Genomic DNA, 14478 nt, shown 5'->3' on the forward strand with positions numbered 1-14478 from the left:
TTTGAGAAGCTCAAGCCCAAATCCCGAACCTTCCCAGGCATGTGGAACTAGCTGCACAGTTCTTTATATCCTGGCAACATGTGTTACTAAAATATTGTTCATAATTGAACTACAACTTATAAACTGAATTTGTATGAAAGAAAAATCCTTAATTATACATAATGGTCTATAGACCAAATATTAACAAATGGGCTATTTTGATCTGGCTTCAAGCCATGTTTCAGAATCGAAACAGCCTTCATCACTCTAATGGGGATTGGATAGAAGGAGCGAAAGCCTATTGGTTTTTCTGGACCTCTCAGCAGCCTTTGATAGCATCAACCATGGGTTTCTTTTGGAACAGTTGTCTGGGTTAGGTTTAGGAGGCCTCTGGCCCCTCTTGGATAATAAATATGGGGATTTCTAATCCAATTATAGTAAAAGCATTTTCTTAGATGCACAGATGCATAGATCACATGGTATATTTCTGCCTGTTAGAAGAAATGTGACGAAAACCAAATGCATAAAATTTGGTAGCTTTTACAAATATTGGTCACAGACTATGGGACTATATAAAAAAGCAAATCCAAATAATTAATCCAAGATACAATCACCCTAAAATACTAAAATTACATCATTAAAGAGACATTCAAACAAACCTTTTTCTGAGCACCTTCCTTCTTTTTCTTTTCTTCCTGCTTTTTCTTTTTCTTTTCTTCCATCAAATGTTCCTCTTCTTGTGTTTGTTCTTTCTCCCTGTTTAAAATGGGAGAATGGTAACTGTTTTAGAGAGGGTTGTTTTACACAAAAGCTGTAAATAAGCCTGAGTGATATCCAAAGCTGCTAATATTTAAATGCATTTTATACTACAATGTGTATTTAAAAAATAATAATCAGTAACCCACAACTCTTTACTACTGTAACAAACAACATTTAGAAAGAATTGGCATTAATTAATAACCCTACAAAAGCAATCAAAATTTCCAAGTCTTCCAACAGGCATTTCCTGTATGTTCCATACGTCTTCAATTGTTCTGCATATACCACAGGTGAAACCAAAAATAGTATGAGCAGATGTCTCAAGCAACAGGGCCTTTCTTTCCCCTCTCTCCATTCCACCACAGCATTCCACATGTCCCCCAAATCTGCTCTGAATGACTGGGGGACCCTCCAAAGCATATTTTAGGGGTGCACGGGGTGTGGAATACAGTACCTACAACTTATTAAGTGAACACTTGAGAAACTTTAAAGATACACACCTGAAACTCTTTTTTAAAAGTCTCACTAGATTGGTAAGAAACCTGATGCAAAAACCTATAAAAACCTAATCCTAATAAATAATAGAAAAATAGTATTAGAGGGATTAATAAACGACAAATTAGCAAAAATTGCAGCTAAAAACTAGTAACTACATCTTTAGTGGGGATGTAGGTACAAATTTCACTAAAAATGCAAAAGGACTAACATTTCATTACAACTGGAATAAGTAGCTGATGGAACAAAGGTAGTGGTGGTGAGGAGATACGATTATAATTTTAATTTGAAGAATAATTCTAACTTTTTTACATTTTAAAAATCACTTAAGCTCCATTTGTTTTCAGTACTGTATTTGAACTTAAAATATTAGAGATATGAGTAATTGAACATAAAAAGGCCAAGGTTCAGTCACACTGTATCTCCAGAGAGGGTTCAAAAATTACACATAGGCAACCCAATCCACTCTACAATTTAATTTCAGGCCAAGAATTTTGGTTTCACTGGGCTGCAGATCAAGCTAAATGTGTTAAGTATGCTAAAAACTCACACATCTTCCGCACCATCAAGCTGTTTTTCAATAGGTACGGTTACAGCTTATTTCCCAACACTTTTCCAGCTGGTAACAATAGCAATCTCTCTCATGGGCACTGTGCTACAGTTTGTAAAGTGGCAAATTTGAGAAAATAGGCAGGAAGTCTGTCACTCTTCTGTCATTTTTACCCAGTGTCAGATATCCAGCATACAAAATCCTGACCCATTGTGATAGCAGATGAAGCTTTTGACCCTACACCATAGTTCTGTACAAGCAAGATCAATGAACTGTGAATTATGTTGTTACGCAGCCAGCAACTACGAACTCTGCTAAAAATAAGCCTCTCTCAAAGCAGAAATTTGTTCAAGAGTTAATTATCTGTCTTTTTTCCAAGTATAACCTCAGTGTGAAGCTTTTTAAAAGGAGTATTTGGACAGTACAAAGGGAGTAGTGAACAGTATATTCATGCAGAAATTTGAAAATATTACACACACGCACGCACACAATGTGGCCAAATTTGAAGCTAAACATTTTTTTTAAAAAAGTATTTATTATTAACTCACTGAGGAACATGGGGACACACTCCTGTTTAGGATACAAAGGGTTGTGTCTTAGATCAGGTAAGGAGAACCTGTGGCGCTCAAAGATATTGATGGACTATAACTTCCACCACCCCCGACCATGCTGGCTGGCATAGATGGGAGAAGTCCAATAACATCTGGAGGACCACAGGTTTCCCATCCATCTTAGATGGCAAAATGTAGTCTTTTTTACTACCTTTAACACTGCAATCAAGAGGTTTGGGAACTACAGCTCCCAGAGTACCTTTAAGCTTGCCTTTTGTGTTTTGGGAATATTTTAACTCAAACTGTAACTGTGACAAAAGCTGTGGAGGAACAAAAGCAAAGAAATAGATAGAAGGCTGACAGCCTGCAATGTAGGGGGGCTGCAGTTTGCTATGCTAGGAAAAGAGCCAGTGTTTGTGTGTATGTTTGTGTTACAATCATGGCTAAAATCATAGAAAAAACGTCGTAGACTTGGATCACAGAGTAACTCTTGGAGAGTTAAAATGTGAATGTATGGACAGAAAAACCTTGAAAAGAAAACCATAGCTTGAAGTTTTCATTTATTTATTGTAGTGGGGGGGAACTGCCCAGCAGCTGTGAATTTCAGAAAGGGTTTGAAAATTAAAACTTTGTACAGATCTAGTTACCTCACCTCAAAAAAGGATATTGCAGAACTGGGAAAAGGTTCAGAAAAAGGCAACCAAAATGATCAAGGGGTTAGAGGAACTCCCCTATCAGGGAAGATTACATTTGAGGCTTTTTAGTTTAGAAAAAGAAGCAAGTAAGGCAAAGAAGACAGAGGTGTATAAATGTATTCATGGTGTATAGGAAGGATACCTTTAAAGGGGGATTAGACAAATTCATAGGGGATATACATGTCAGTGGCTACTAGCCACAATGGCTGTGTTCTATCTCCACTATTGGAGATATATTCAGAGTCAGACTCGCCGGGAATCACTAGTGTGGAGAGTGCTACTGCACACAGGTCCTGTTTGTGGGTTCCACATAGGCCAAAGGTCAGCAACCTAAGGCCCATGGCCCAGAAGCGGACCATGAGGGTCGCTTAATTGGCCCATGAGCCACCCCTGAACCGAGCCGCCCGCTTGGCGAGTCCCCGCGCGCTGCGCTAAATCATGTGATAAAAACGCTGTCTAAAGTCTGTAGCATACACTTAACTTGTCAATATGGATGCTCACACAAAATAAGGAAAAACAAATGTCACTGCTGGTGTGTGGCAAAGCTTTTAAACCAGTGGTGGCCAAACTTGACCCTCCAGCTGCTTTTGGACTACAACTCCCATCATCCCTAGCTAACAGGACCAGTGGTCAGGGATGAAGGGAACTGTAGTCCCAAAACAGCTGGAGGGCTCAGTTTGGTCATCCTATTAGTGCAAGGATTTCTGTCCTGCACCCCTCCCCACAAATCTATTCTAGGGTTTTTTCCAATCCTCTAGAGAAGATGGGAGGGAGGACAGGAAAACTCTTTAGGTTTTTTAAAGACATGATTTCACTGTAATTTATCACTGCTCAAATATACACCTCTACTTCACACCTATCTACACAGCAATAGGCTATCAGAAAAAAAATGACACCGATTTCTTCCTCTGCTATATTGGATGGAGGCTCCCATGTCTGCTAGTACCATACAGAAAGGGGTGCTTTTTCTCATCTGTCACAAATTAGAAGATTCACTTTTGCCACATACTAACTGCATCTCATGAAGGAGAGCTACACTAGAAATACTGCCCCACCCCCCAAATAGTTGATCGCAACCAACACACAACTGTTATCCTTTAGTCTAATGCTTACACTTTATTTTATTGAAAGGAATCTGTTGTATAATTCTGTTCCTTGAGGGATGATCAATTGATGACCCATGGGCAAAAACAGTGAAACTACCCCCCCCCAAAGATGAACTTAACAAAATGCTGAAAAAATAGTACAGTTTATTTACAAAATATGAATGCTTAATTTTGATCCCACAGAATACTGTGGATCTACCCAATAACTACCAGCTTCATATTCTGTTTAAAATTTAAAATTTGGGTACCTGTCTTCAACTAAATAATCCTTGAATGTATATACAGTGGTACCTTAGGTTACATACGCTTCAGGTTACAGACTCTGCTAACCCAGAAATAGTACCTCGGGTTAAGAACTTTGCTTCAGGATGAGAACAGAAATCGTGCTCCAGCAGCACAGCAGCAGTGGGAGGCCCCATTAGCTAAAGCGGTGCTTCAGGTTAAGAACAGTTTCAGGTTAAGAATGGACCTCTGGAACGAATGAATACGTAACCAGAGGTACCACTGTATAGAGAAACACAGAAATTGTGTCCTTCTTGCACTGCAGTGAGAATGTTACAGTGTAAAAGGCACTTGGAACAAAGTTCCAGCTACAATGGTAGTTGAAGACAACCTAAAAAGAAAATCTAGTAACTGGCTCATGATAAATTGTTCCATAAGCAGGTGTTCAGGAGGTTTCTCCAATGGTGTTAAAGCAAGACTCCTTTCCGTTCCAAATCCAGATAGATGCAGAAAGGCTGCATTTTAAAGCATCCATAAAGGGAAAACAAGGGAAAGAGCCATTGATTTGTGGGTTGTAGTCCTATATCCTGCTTTCACTATAACTCTCGTGCAAAATGCTTCTGCCACATAATAAAGAAAAGACTGGGATTCATAATTAAAATGTGAGGTTGCATGGCAGTTTTGATGTTGGGTGTTTCAAAAGATGAAGTGTACACCTATGCAGCCAGCGCAGCTGACAACTTTGAAAGTGTGAGAGAATTCCAAGCAAGACCTGATCAAAGGAAGGCCTACAAACACATTAGCCTTTTCTAAAAATTTTTTTAAAGAAATGATTCTTCACTACTACAAACACCAGCCAAAGATATTAAAAACCTTTGCTAAAATTGTCGTTGGTATTTCTGCTCTCCAGATGAGTACTGAAACAGCGTTTAAAAGCTGAAACTCATGTTCTCCATCAGTTGTTAAAAGTTACTGGTTCAAATATCACACAAGGAGAAAATCAAAGAATTGTATGTCTTAAGTGTTTCTTCAAATTCTTCTTTCAACTGCAGCCCAATAATGGGTAGGAGAGATAGGGAATTTTCCAGCTGCTGTAGCTAGAGAGGTACACCTGGCTCTTTTGTTGCCCACAATTAGATTTCTGGAGGTATTTGTAGTTCTGACTCTTAGAGGTTTTTTTAATTGATTGTGTTGAAATCATTTCTGCAGTTTTAATGTATTTTATCTGACTGTGTTGTATTTTAGAAATAAACCACCAAGTTATCCATTCATGTCTAAGTTTGGCTCTAAATAAAAATCAATTTGAATGGTTGAGTGGCTTGAAGGGAATGCTCCAGTCCTTTCCATACCTTATTCCCCTATTTTCCCTGCCCCATTTACCACTTCTCATCCCCAGATGCTACTCCCTAGGCAAGATCACAGGGCAAGATGTGAAAAACCCTCCTCTGTCTTCTGTTCTTCCAAACAGCATCCAATTCCTGACAAGGTAAGAAACATTCACTGCTTGATTTCATGGCCTTTGGGGATGTGAAGGTCCCACAGGGATACATCTTGCCCCTCATGAAATTCAGCATGAAAGCCCTGCAAAAGGTTGTTCAGTCGTTTGGAATGTGGTATCATCAATATGATGATACCCATCAATCTCTCCCCTCCTTTCCACTGCATTTCAAGGAGGCTGCAGAGTGCCTCAACTGCTAGCTGTGGAAGGAAGATCACTTATTTCCTCCAGGGTGCCCTGTAGATGACCCACCTCAACACTGTCCCAATATGTGAAGTAACTTTCATGTCCTCACAGAAACAAACAACAGAGAGACACTTACGCTGAAGAAAGCAGAAGCTCACAGTCAAGGACATCACTGCAACAGAGGCTAACCTTGATTATAATGACAGGTTTCTAGAAGTGGAAAGCAGGTTTTTCACCCTCACAGCTCTGTATTACACTGCAGCCCTTTAACCCACAGGAACTGAAGGAGAGCTCAATGAGAACAAAGCCTACTTGCACAACTTCTGCTGCAGGTTCAGTTTGTTTGTTAGGGTTAGAGATGGGAAGGCACAGAAAAAATCATAGGAAGAAGTGAAGTGAAACTTCTCCCACCATTTTTTTCCAAATTTGTCCCCATTGGGGGGAAAATGGGGGAGGGGGGTTGGATTATGGCATATTTTCTTTTCAAATGATGAACAGCATGTTTAAGACAAGGTGTAACAGGAAGCCTTTTTGTCAGACTGTATTATAAGTCCTTTCCATACCTTATTCCCCTAGCAAAGCCTGAGAGTACAACTCTCAGTGTTTTGTAGTAAACTACAAAACAAGCTGCACACTTAGGGCTTGACATTGGAAAGTGACTTTCAAATGTTGCAGAATACAGAGTTAGATCTGAATATGTGTACAGATGGATCTTGAATATCCACATAAGGATCAGATCATGCAGTTACACCCACTTCTTGCCCCTTTTAAAAAAATCATTCTGCATGAATACTCAAGTCTTACAGCCATTCTAAGACTTGCTAAAGTACTGTACTCTAGCCTGTTGTTGGAAGATTGTCACCCACTGACTTAAATTCATATTTTTCAGATACTGTAAAGATATCTAGATATAATTCATAGAATAATAGAATCACAGAATTGTAGAGTTGGAAGGTACCATGAGGGTCATCCAGTCCACCCCTGCTATGCAGGAATCTTTTGCCCAATGTTCCTCACACTGTTTTGTTATTCTGACCTGCGATTTCTTGCTTATTTTGTTAGATGCAAAGCATTTAATCACAGCTTTGATTTTCATCCTTAGGTTCAGCATCTCTGAACATGCACTAGGTAATGGACCCAGCATGTCCTTTTTTCCATTACACATACTCCTAAAACCTTACTTAAATATAGCTTCTGTATTCCAAATGAATCTCGAAACAACTATTTTTCCTTTCAAAATATTAATGCATAAAGTTGTAATTCAAAAGGGCTGGACTGTAGGATAGAGTGAATTCCTGCTATTTTGTACTTATTAGCAGAATTTATTAACCTGCCTTCTCAAGAGCAACAAGTCAGGTAACAACAAACAAACAAAATACAAAAGTGCAATCCATAGAAGCAATTTACCATATTTTTCGCCCTATAGGATGCACCATCCCATAAGGCGCACCTAGTTTTTTGGGGGGGAAATAAAGGGGAAAAAATTATTTCCCCCCCCCCAGGTGCGGGGCTGGGGCGGGGGAGGCCCGAGCTTCCCCCGACCCCAGTCCCCAAACAGGCAGCTCTCTGCAAGCCGCGGAGAGGTCCGCAAAGCCTGGATGCGCTGATCTCAGCGGGCACAGGTTCGGCATGCAGGCAACTCTCCGCAAGCAGCGGGAGCGCTCCCGCCGCTTGCGGAGAGGTCCGCGAAGCCTGGACGCGCTGAGCTCAGCGCGCCCAGGCTTCCGCATGCAGGCACCTCTCCGCAAGCAGCGGGAGCGCTCCCGCCGCTTGCGGAGAGGTCCGCGAAGCCTGGACGCGCTGAACTCAGCCCGTGCAGGCTTCGGCATGCAGGCACCTCTCTGCAAGCAGCGGGAGCGCTCCGCTGCTTGCAGAGAGGTCCGCGAAGCCTGGAGAGTGAGAGGGGTCTGTGCGCACCGACCCCTCTCGCTCTCCAGGCTTCAGCGAAAGCCTGCATTCGCCCCATAGGACACACACACATTTCCCCTTCATTTTTTGAGGGGAAAAAGTGCGTCCTATAGGGCAAAAAATACGGTATTCAGAAGATAAAAATAAAATCAAGTAATTTAGGTGGCATTAAAAACTCAAGACAACAGGCCTTTGCTTGACAAAGCATGACATAAACATGTCTTAGGAAGGAAGTCTACAACCAGGGTATCGTTACTGAGAAGACCTTCTCACCAGTAGCCATGTACTGTATGTCACTTCAGAAGATAGGGCACACAGAGGATTTCTCACAAAGATCTAAACTGAAAGGAAGGCTCACGTAAATTTTAACTTATTAAGGAAATGCCTCAGTTTTAGCTGTAGTTGAGTGTATTTGGAAAGGAAGGTTCTGACTAAACATTAAGAAGAACTTTCTGGCAGTAAAAGCTCTTCAATAGTGGAAAGGGCTCCCCCAGGAGGTGGTGGACTCTCCTTCCTTAGAGGTTTTTAAGCAGAGGTTGGATAGCCATCTGTCATGTATGCTTTCATTGACATTCCTGCATTGCAGGGGTTTGGACTAGATGACCCTCAGGTTCCCTTCCAACTCTTCAATTCTATGATTCTAGGAATATTTCACTAGAGATGACCAAATTCTAAAATTATAGGATCTGATCTACTGTCTCCAATGTTAGTTTTTCTACACATATTCATTTGTTTATTTAAAGCAGTACTTAACTAGCTTCAAAACATTACTAAATTAGAATCTCTCAAAGCTAATCAGAGAACCACAAGCATTTTCCTCTTGATTAAAAATACAATGTGATTTGAATACCACCAAATTAATGTATTAGTGATAAGTATAAGAGGCATAAGTGTAATTCACAATGAAACACTATTTTTTCTAAATACATGTTTCTGAGTTTAATAGCTCAATCCTATTCATGAAGTTTACTTTTAATTCTAAGGCATTCAATGTGAAGTACTCCCAGGTACATTTGTATTAGCAGCTCAAATTATTTTTTTTTTTTAAATAATTTTTATTGCATTTTTCACAAAAAAGAACAAAAAAAGCAAATTTTCACAAACATTACAAAAAGAAAAGTTTTCACAAACATTGCAAAAGAAAAGAAAACATAGACAAAAAAAAGAAGAGAAAAAAGGAGATTTTAACATAAAAAAAACAAAAAGAAATCCCTCACTTTCCAATTATAACCTTCAAAACCTTATTTTCCTTACTTCCACCCGCCTCCCGATCTTGTATTCTATGTAATAATTAGTTCAGCAAGCTCAATCTTTGTTCATTTTGATTCTTGATCCCTCCCTTTGTGCTCTTATTTAACTCAGTCACTAGAACCCCTTCTTTCCTTTTCAATGTCCTCAACATTCAAAGATTTTACAGTGTTTTTGTAGATAGACTTTAAACTTCTTCCAGTCCTCTTCCACCTGCTCTTCTCCTTGATCTCGAATTCTGCCAGTCATTTCAGCCAGTTCCATATAGTCTATTACTTGCATCTGCCATTCTTCCAGAGTGGGTAGATCTTGTGTCTTCCAATACTTTGCGATGAGTATTCTTGCTGCTGCTGTAGCGTACATAAAGAAAGTTCTATCCTTCTTTGGCACCAATTGGCCGACCATGCCCAGAAGAAAGGCCTCTGGTTTCTTCAAGAAGGTATACTTAAATACCTTTTTCAGTTCATTATATATCATCTCCCAGAAAGCCTTGATCCTTGGGCACGTCCACCAAAGGTGAAAGAATGTCCCTTCAGTTTCTTTGCATTTCCAACATTTATTATCAGGCAAATGGTAGATTTTTGCAAGTTTGACTGGGGTCATGTACCACCTATATATCATTTTCATAATATTCTCTCTTAAGGCATTACATGCCGTGAATTTCATACCGGTGGTCCACAACTGTTCCCAGTCAACAAACATAATGTTATAACCAACGTCTTGTGCCCATTTTATCATAGCAGATTTTACCGTTTCATCCTCAGTATTCCACTTCAACAGCAAGTTATACATTCTCGACAATATCTTAGCATTGGGTTCTAACAATTCTGTTTCCAACTTTGATTTTTCCACCTGGAAGCCAATTTTCCTGTCCAAATGATAGGCCTCTCTTAGCAGCTCAAATTAAGTCAGAAAAGGATACTTTTGTTTTTTAAAAAATAGAGTTCAGTTTTCAGAACTGTTTTACATAATGACATTTTTAAACACATGCACTTAAATAAGCTTAAAATAATAGAACTGACTATCCAAGTGGTCTATCAAACAGTAGCTTCTGCTGACACATGCCATGTGTAATCATCTAGCAGTGAAATGAAAGGATAATATTTAAGGTTCTTCAGTGTTCATGAAGTTATTTTTAGAACTGTGATTATAAACGCATTGATAAAACCCTAGTACTGTATATGTTACACATTCCTCCTCTGTTTGTTTATTTTGAAACACAGAAACGAAGCATTGGCTGAAAGATGAAAGAGTCCACTGAGCATGGAGATTTCCTTCCTGTTTGCCACTGTTAGGTCAAATGTGCCTTGAAACTCTGAACAAAAGCTTTACCATGCTACCAAATTTAGAATGGTGTTTAAACTGCTATAATCTACTGACATACAGATATGGAAGTTGTGTACATGCAAGGGCTTCAGTAATCATTTCAATGGCAAGAGCACTGGCTACAAGCAGAAAGGTGCCTCTTCCACTATAACAAATGAGCAAGGCAGAATACATGCCAGCAATATCACAGTACACCTTTGAAGGTCTGAATCAGAGAGGATAGAGCACTGTATCTATAAATTGGATAATTAAATGTCACTATATTGATTATGAGACACCACATTGAGATGTCTACACTAAAGCAGGGGTGGGAAGTCTGTGGTCCTCCAGGTGCTATTGGTCTCCAACTCCCATCATCCCTGACCTTTGGCCATTCTGGCAGGGGGTGATGGAAGTATCATCGGAGAAGAAAGCACAGGTTCCACAGCCTTGAACTATCCTATCCCTCCCTACAGGAAGAAGTTCTAAAAATACTAAACAAAAATATATTGGCTAAAATTGAACTCATATATATTCCTATGTCTTCACCCAATCTTTCACTACTTTGTCACTCCTCTTTCATCAGCCTATTCTAACCAATTCTTCCCAAAGATGTACATACACAATCAGAAGAAGTGCCAATCAAACCCCACCACCAGGTCTCTTGTATCCCATCTAGGCCTTCTTCTTCGTCTTCCTACTATAACCATCACATCACACATTCAACTCTTACCCCAATCCTTTGCCCAGCCTCTCCTGCAACAAAGCTTAGTAAGTCAACTATTTGACATCACCCCCAACACGAGAGAGGGAAGAAAAATGAGTGTGTGTGCACTATCCCACATTTTGCCCAATAGGCCATAATCCCCTTTTTGCTATTGGCTTTGGCAATCCTGGCCTCTTCTCAGCATTTCCATCTACATACCACTCTAGAAATTTCCTTCATCACTCCCAACTATACGCTATGCTCTTTGGGATCCAGTGAGCAAGACATATTGTTAATACATAGTGAAAGACATACTATATTTGCACTACCAGAAGAAAACTGGGCATGAATGTTCATAGCTGATGTCTATCCTAACATCTGGTCATACCTACTGAGAATCAAGAAACATAGCAGTAGTTCAAAGCAATCAGCTGCTGTAAACTTAAGCTTTCTCAGGGAATTTTCTTTTTGTTTCAGTGTATTCCGCCAAAAGATGGAAGCACTAAAACAGTTTGTTTCCCCCATCTCTTTCCTCTGAAATGGCTGAACCATTACCCTGAAACTTTCCAAAACAAGTTTAGCCTGAGGCAAGAAGCTGGCACAGAATGCTTCTCAGACTGAATGGTTTACGTTTGGCAAATTAAACTGAAAAGAGGGATATTATAGGAGGAAGAAATGTAACTCAATGAAAGAGAGCTAACTCTTCCTTGTGAGGGATTTCTCAACATAGAAGAAAGTCTTACACAATTAATTAGGTCATTGATGAACACTGGAGTCTCTTCAAAAGGATGCCAATGGTGAGGTTGTGCCCATGCTATAATTCTGAAAAAACAAAGCAATAGATGACTAGTTCAGCTTCCTGAATCTCAGTTTTCATTTTTAAAAAGTTTATACATAGTATCACATTGTGCTTGAAAGAGACTCCCAATAGTTAGGGGGCAGGGCATCTACGACTGGGTACAGCATCAATGTTCTAGCCCTTTAATGACTAGCAAAACCTAAATAAATTATTTTAACACCCTCACACCCCACAAATGTACGGTATGCAAAACTTGCTCAATGTGCTAAATTTATGAATGGTGACAGATCTCAACCTTACTTGGCAGGGAGCTGATTACCTGGACGTAGAACTTCTTTTTTTGTAGCATGGCTAAAAGGTGGATATGCACGTGCTCCAATACGAGCCATAACTAATGCAAATTCCTCATTTCCAGCAATTCTCCCATGCAGAAGCTGTTATAAAGGGCAAGCCTGTTAGCTAGACTTGCATGAACATGGAATGATTAAGTAAAAATACATGCTAAAAGAGGTATTTGGACTGAAAAGGGAGGCATTAGAATCTTCCACACTTGTATTACTCTGAAAGAAAAGGGACCCCATTTTTCTTGTCTATTCTTCTCTTTTGTCGTCCCACCCTCCCCATGTTCTGCCTCCATAGCTGAATGATAGTTACTGGAAACCATAGTTCCAGTTACAGATAGGTAGCCGTGTTGGTCTGCCATAGTCAAAACAAAAAAAATTCCTTCCAGTAGCACCTTAAAGACCAACTAAGTTAGTTCTTGGTATGAGCTTTCGTGTGCATGCACACTTCTTCAGATACACTGAAACAGAAGTTTCCAGACCCTTCTATATAGTGAGAAGGTGGGGAGGGGTATTACTCAGAGGGGTGGTGGGAATGGGTGATTGGCAGATAGCTGTGATGAGCCTGTTGACGACTCTTAACGACTGCAATAGGTCTTACAGGAAAAAGCAAGGGGTGAGAAGGTGAAAAATGGCTTTGTCATGTATAATGAGATAAGAATCCAAGGTCTTTGTTCAGACCAGGTGTCTCCATGGTTTTAAGTTTGGTGATAAGTTGCAATTCAGCAGCTTCTCTTTCCAGTCTATTTCTGAAATTCCTTTGTAGTAAAACAGCTACTTTGAGATCTTGTATAGAATGTCCTGGGAGATTGAAGTGTTCTCCTACTGGTTTCTCTGTCTTGTGATTCCTGATGTCCGATTTATGTCCGTTTATTCTTTGGCGTATGGTCTGGCCTGTTTGTCCAATATAGAGAGCTGAAGGACACTGTTGGCATTTGATGGCATACACAATGTTAGACGATGAGCAATTAAATAGTTCCGAGATGGTATGTGTGATGTTGTTGGGGCCAGTAATGGTGTTGTCCGGGTGTATGTGGCAGCAAAGTTGGCATCTGGGTTTATTGCAGGCTCTGGTGCCAGTGTCCGTGTTAGGTCTGGTTGTAGTATTATTGTGGGTTAGGAGTTGTTTAAGATTGGGTGGCTGTCTGTAGGCAATGAAAGGTCTTCCTCCCAGAGCTTGAGAAAGAGAACTGTCATTGTCCAGGAGAGGTTGTAGATCTCTGATGATGCGTTGTACTGTTTTAACTTGGGAGCTGTATGTGATGACTAGAGGTGTTCTGTTATTTTCTTTTTTGGGTCTGTCTTGCAGCAAGTTCTCTCTGGGTATCAGTCTGGCTCTGTTGATGTGTTGTCTAACTTCATCTGCTGGGTATTTTAGTTCTAAAAAGGTTTGCTGTAGATCTCTTAGGTGAGAGTCTCTGTCTGTAGAATTGGAACTGATGCGGCTGTTCAGTGTATCTGAAGAAGTGTGCATGCACACGAAAGCTCATACCAAGAACTAACTTAGTTGGTCTTTAAGGTGCTACTGGAAGGAATTTTTTTTGTGGAAACCATAGGAAGGGAGAGGGCTCTTGTGTTCAAATCAGCCACTGTGAGTACAAGATGCTGGGTTAGGTGGTCCATTGGCCTGGTCCAGCAGGGCTCTTCAAGTTTGTTCAAGAGCAGTCAACAGCAGCAGCAATCTCAACCACAAGTATGTGCTCTACATTCATTCCTGAAGATGTGTATAAACCAACTTGTTGAAAAATACTACTAGAGATAAGCATGGACAACTTACACACTCTTGGGGCCTATCGTCACTTGAAGCCTTGCCTGTCCCCACCAATACCTGCTGCCACTTGAGCCCCTGACAGCACTGAAGCACTGGCACCACTGGAAGGGAAGGGAAGGTTGATGACTGCACCACCCTCTTGTGCACTTATCCAGCAGCAGCAGCACTGTAATGGACTGTGAGTTACTAGGCAATCCCATGAGCAGGATGTTGGCACCATCAGCAGTGGCTTCACAAGGGCCCAAGTGGCAATGGGCACTGGAGGAGCCACTAGGGGACTCCCAGGGCCCATTCAGGGCAGCCTGGCAATGCCTCCCAAAGCTCTGGAGCCAGACCTGCATAGATCCCACAAACATCAT

General features: G+C 40.5%; 1 protein-coding gene across 7 annotated transcripts in view; it reads right to left on the reverse strand.

Moving 5' to 3' along the window:
- Window positions 1-14478, reverse strand: part of TNRC6C (trinucleotide repeat containing adaptor 6C) — a 119992-nt gene that overhangs the window by 91640 nt on the left and 13874 nt on the right. For 6 of the 7 annotated variants that reach the window (XM_079965870.1, XM_079965866.1, XM_079965868.1 and 3 more), the window contains exon 2: window positions 639-735. In XM_079965870.1, coding sequence (XP_079821996.1) covers window positions 639-701 — 63 coding nt within the window. In that variant the 5' untranslated portion in view covers window positions 702-735. Of the gene's footprint in view, window positions 1-638; window positions 736-11951; window positions 11992-14478 lie in introns of those variants that run through there. The other variant, XM_079965867.1, reaches the window with a different exon arrangement.

Source organism: Podarcis cretensis (genome assembly GCF_951804945.1).
Source record: "Podarcis cretensis genome assembly, chromosome: 2".
Taxonomy (NCBI): Eukaryota; Metazoa; Chordata; class Lepidosauria; order Squamata; family Lacertidae; genus Podarcis; species Podarcis cretensis.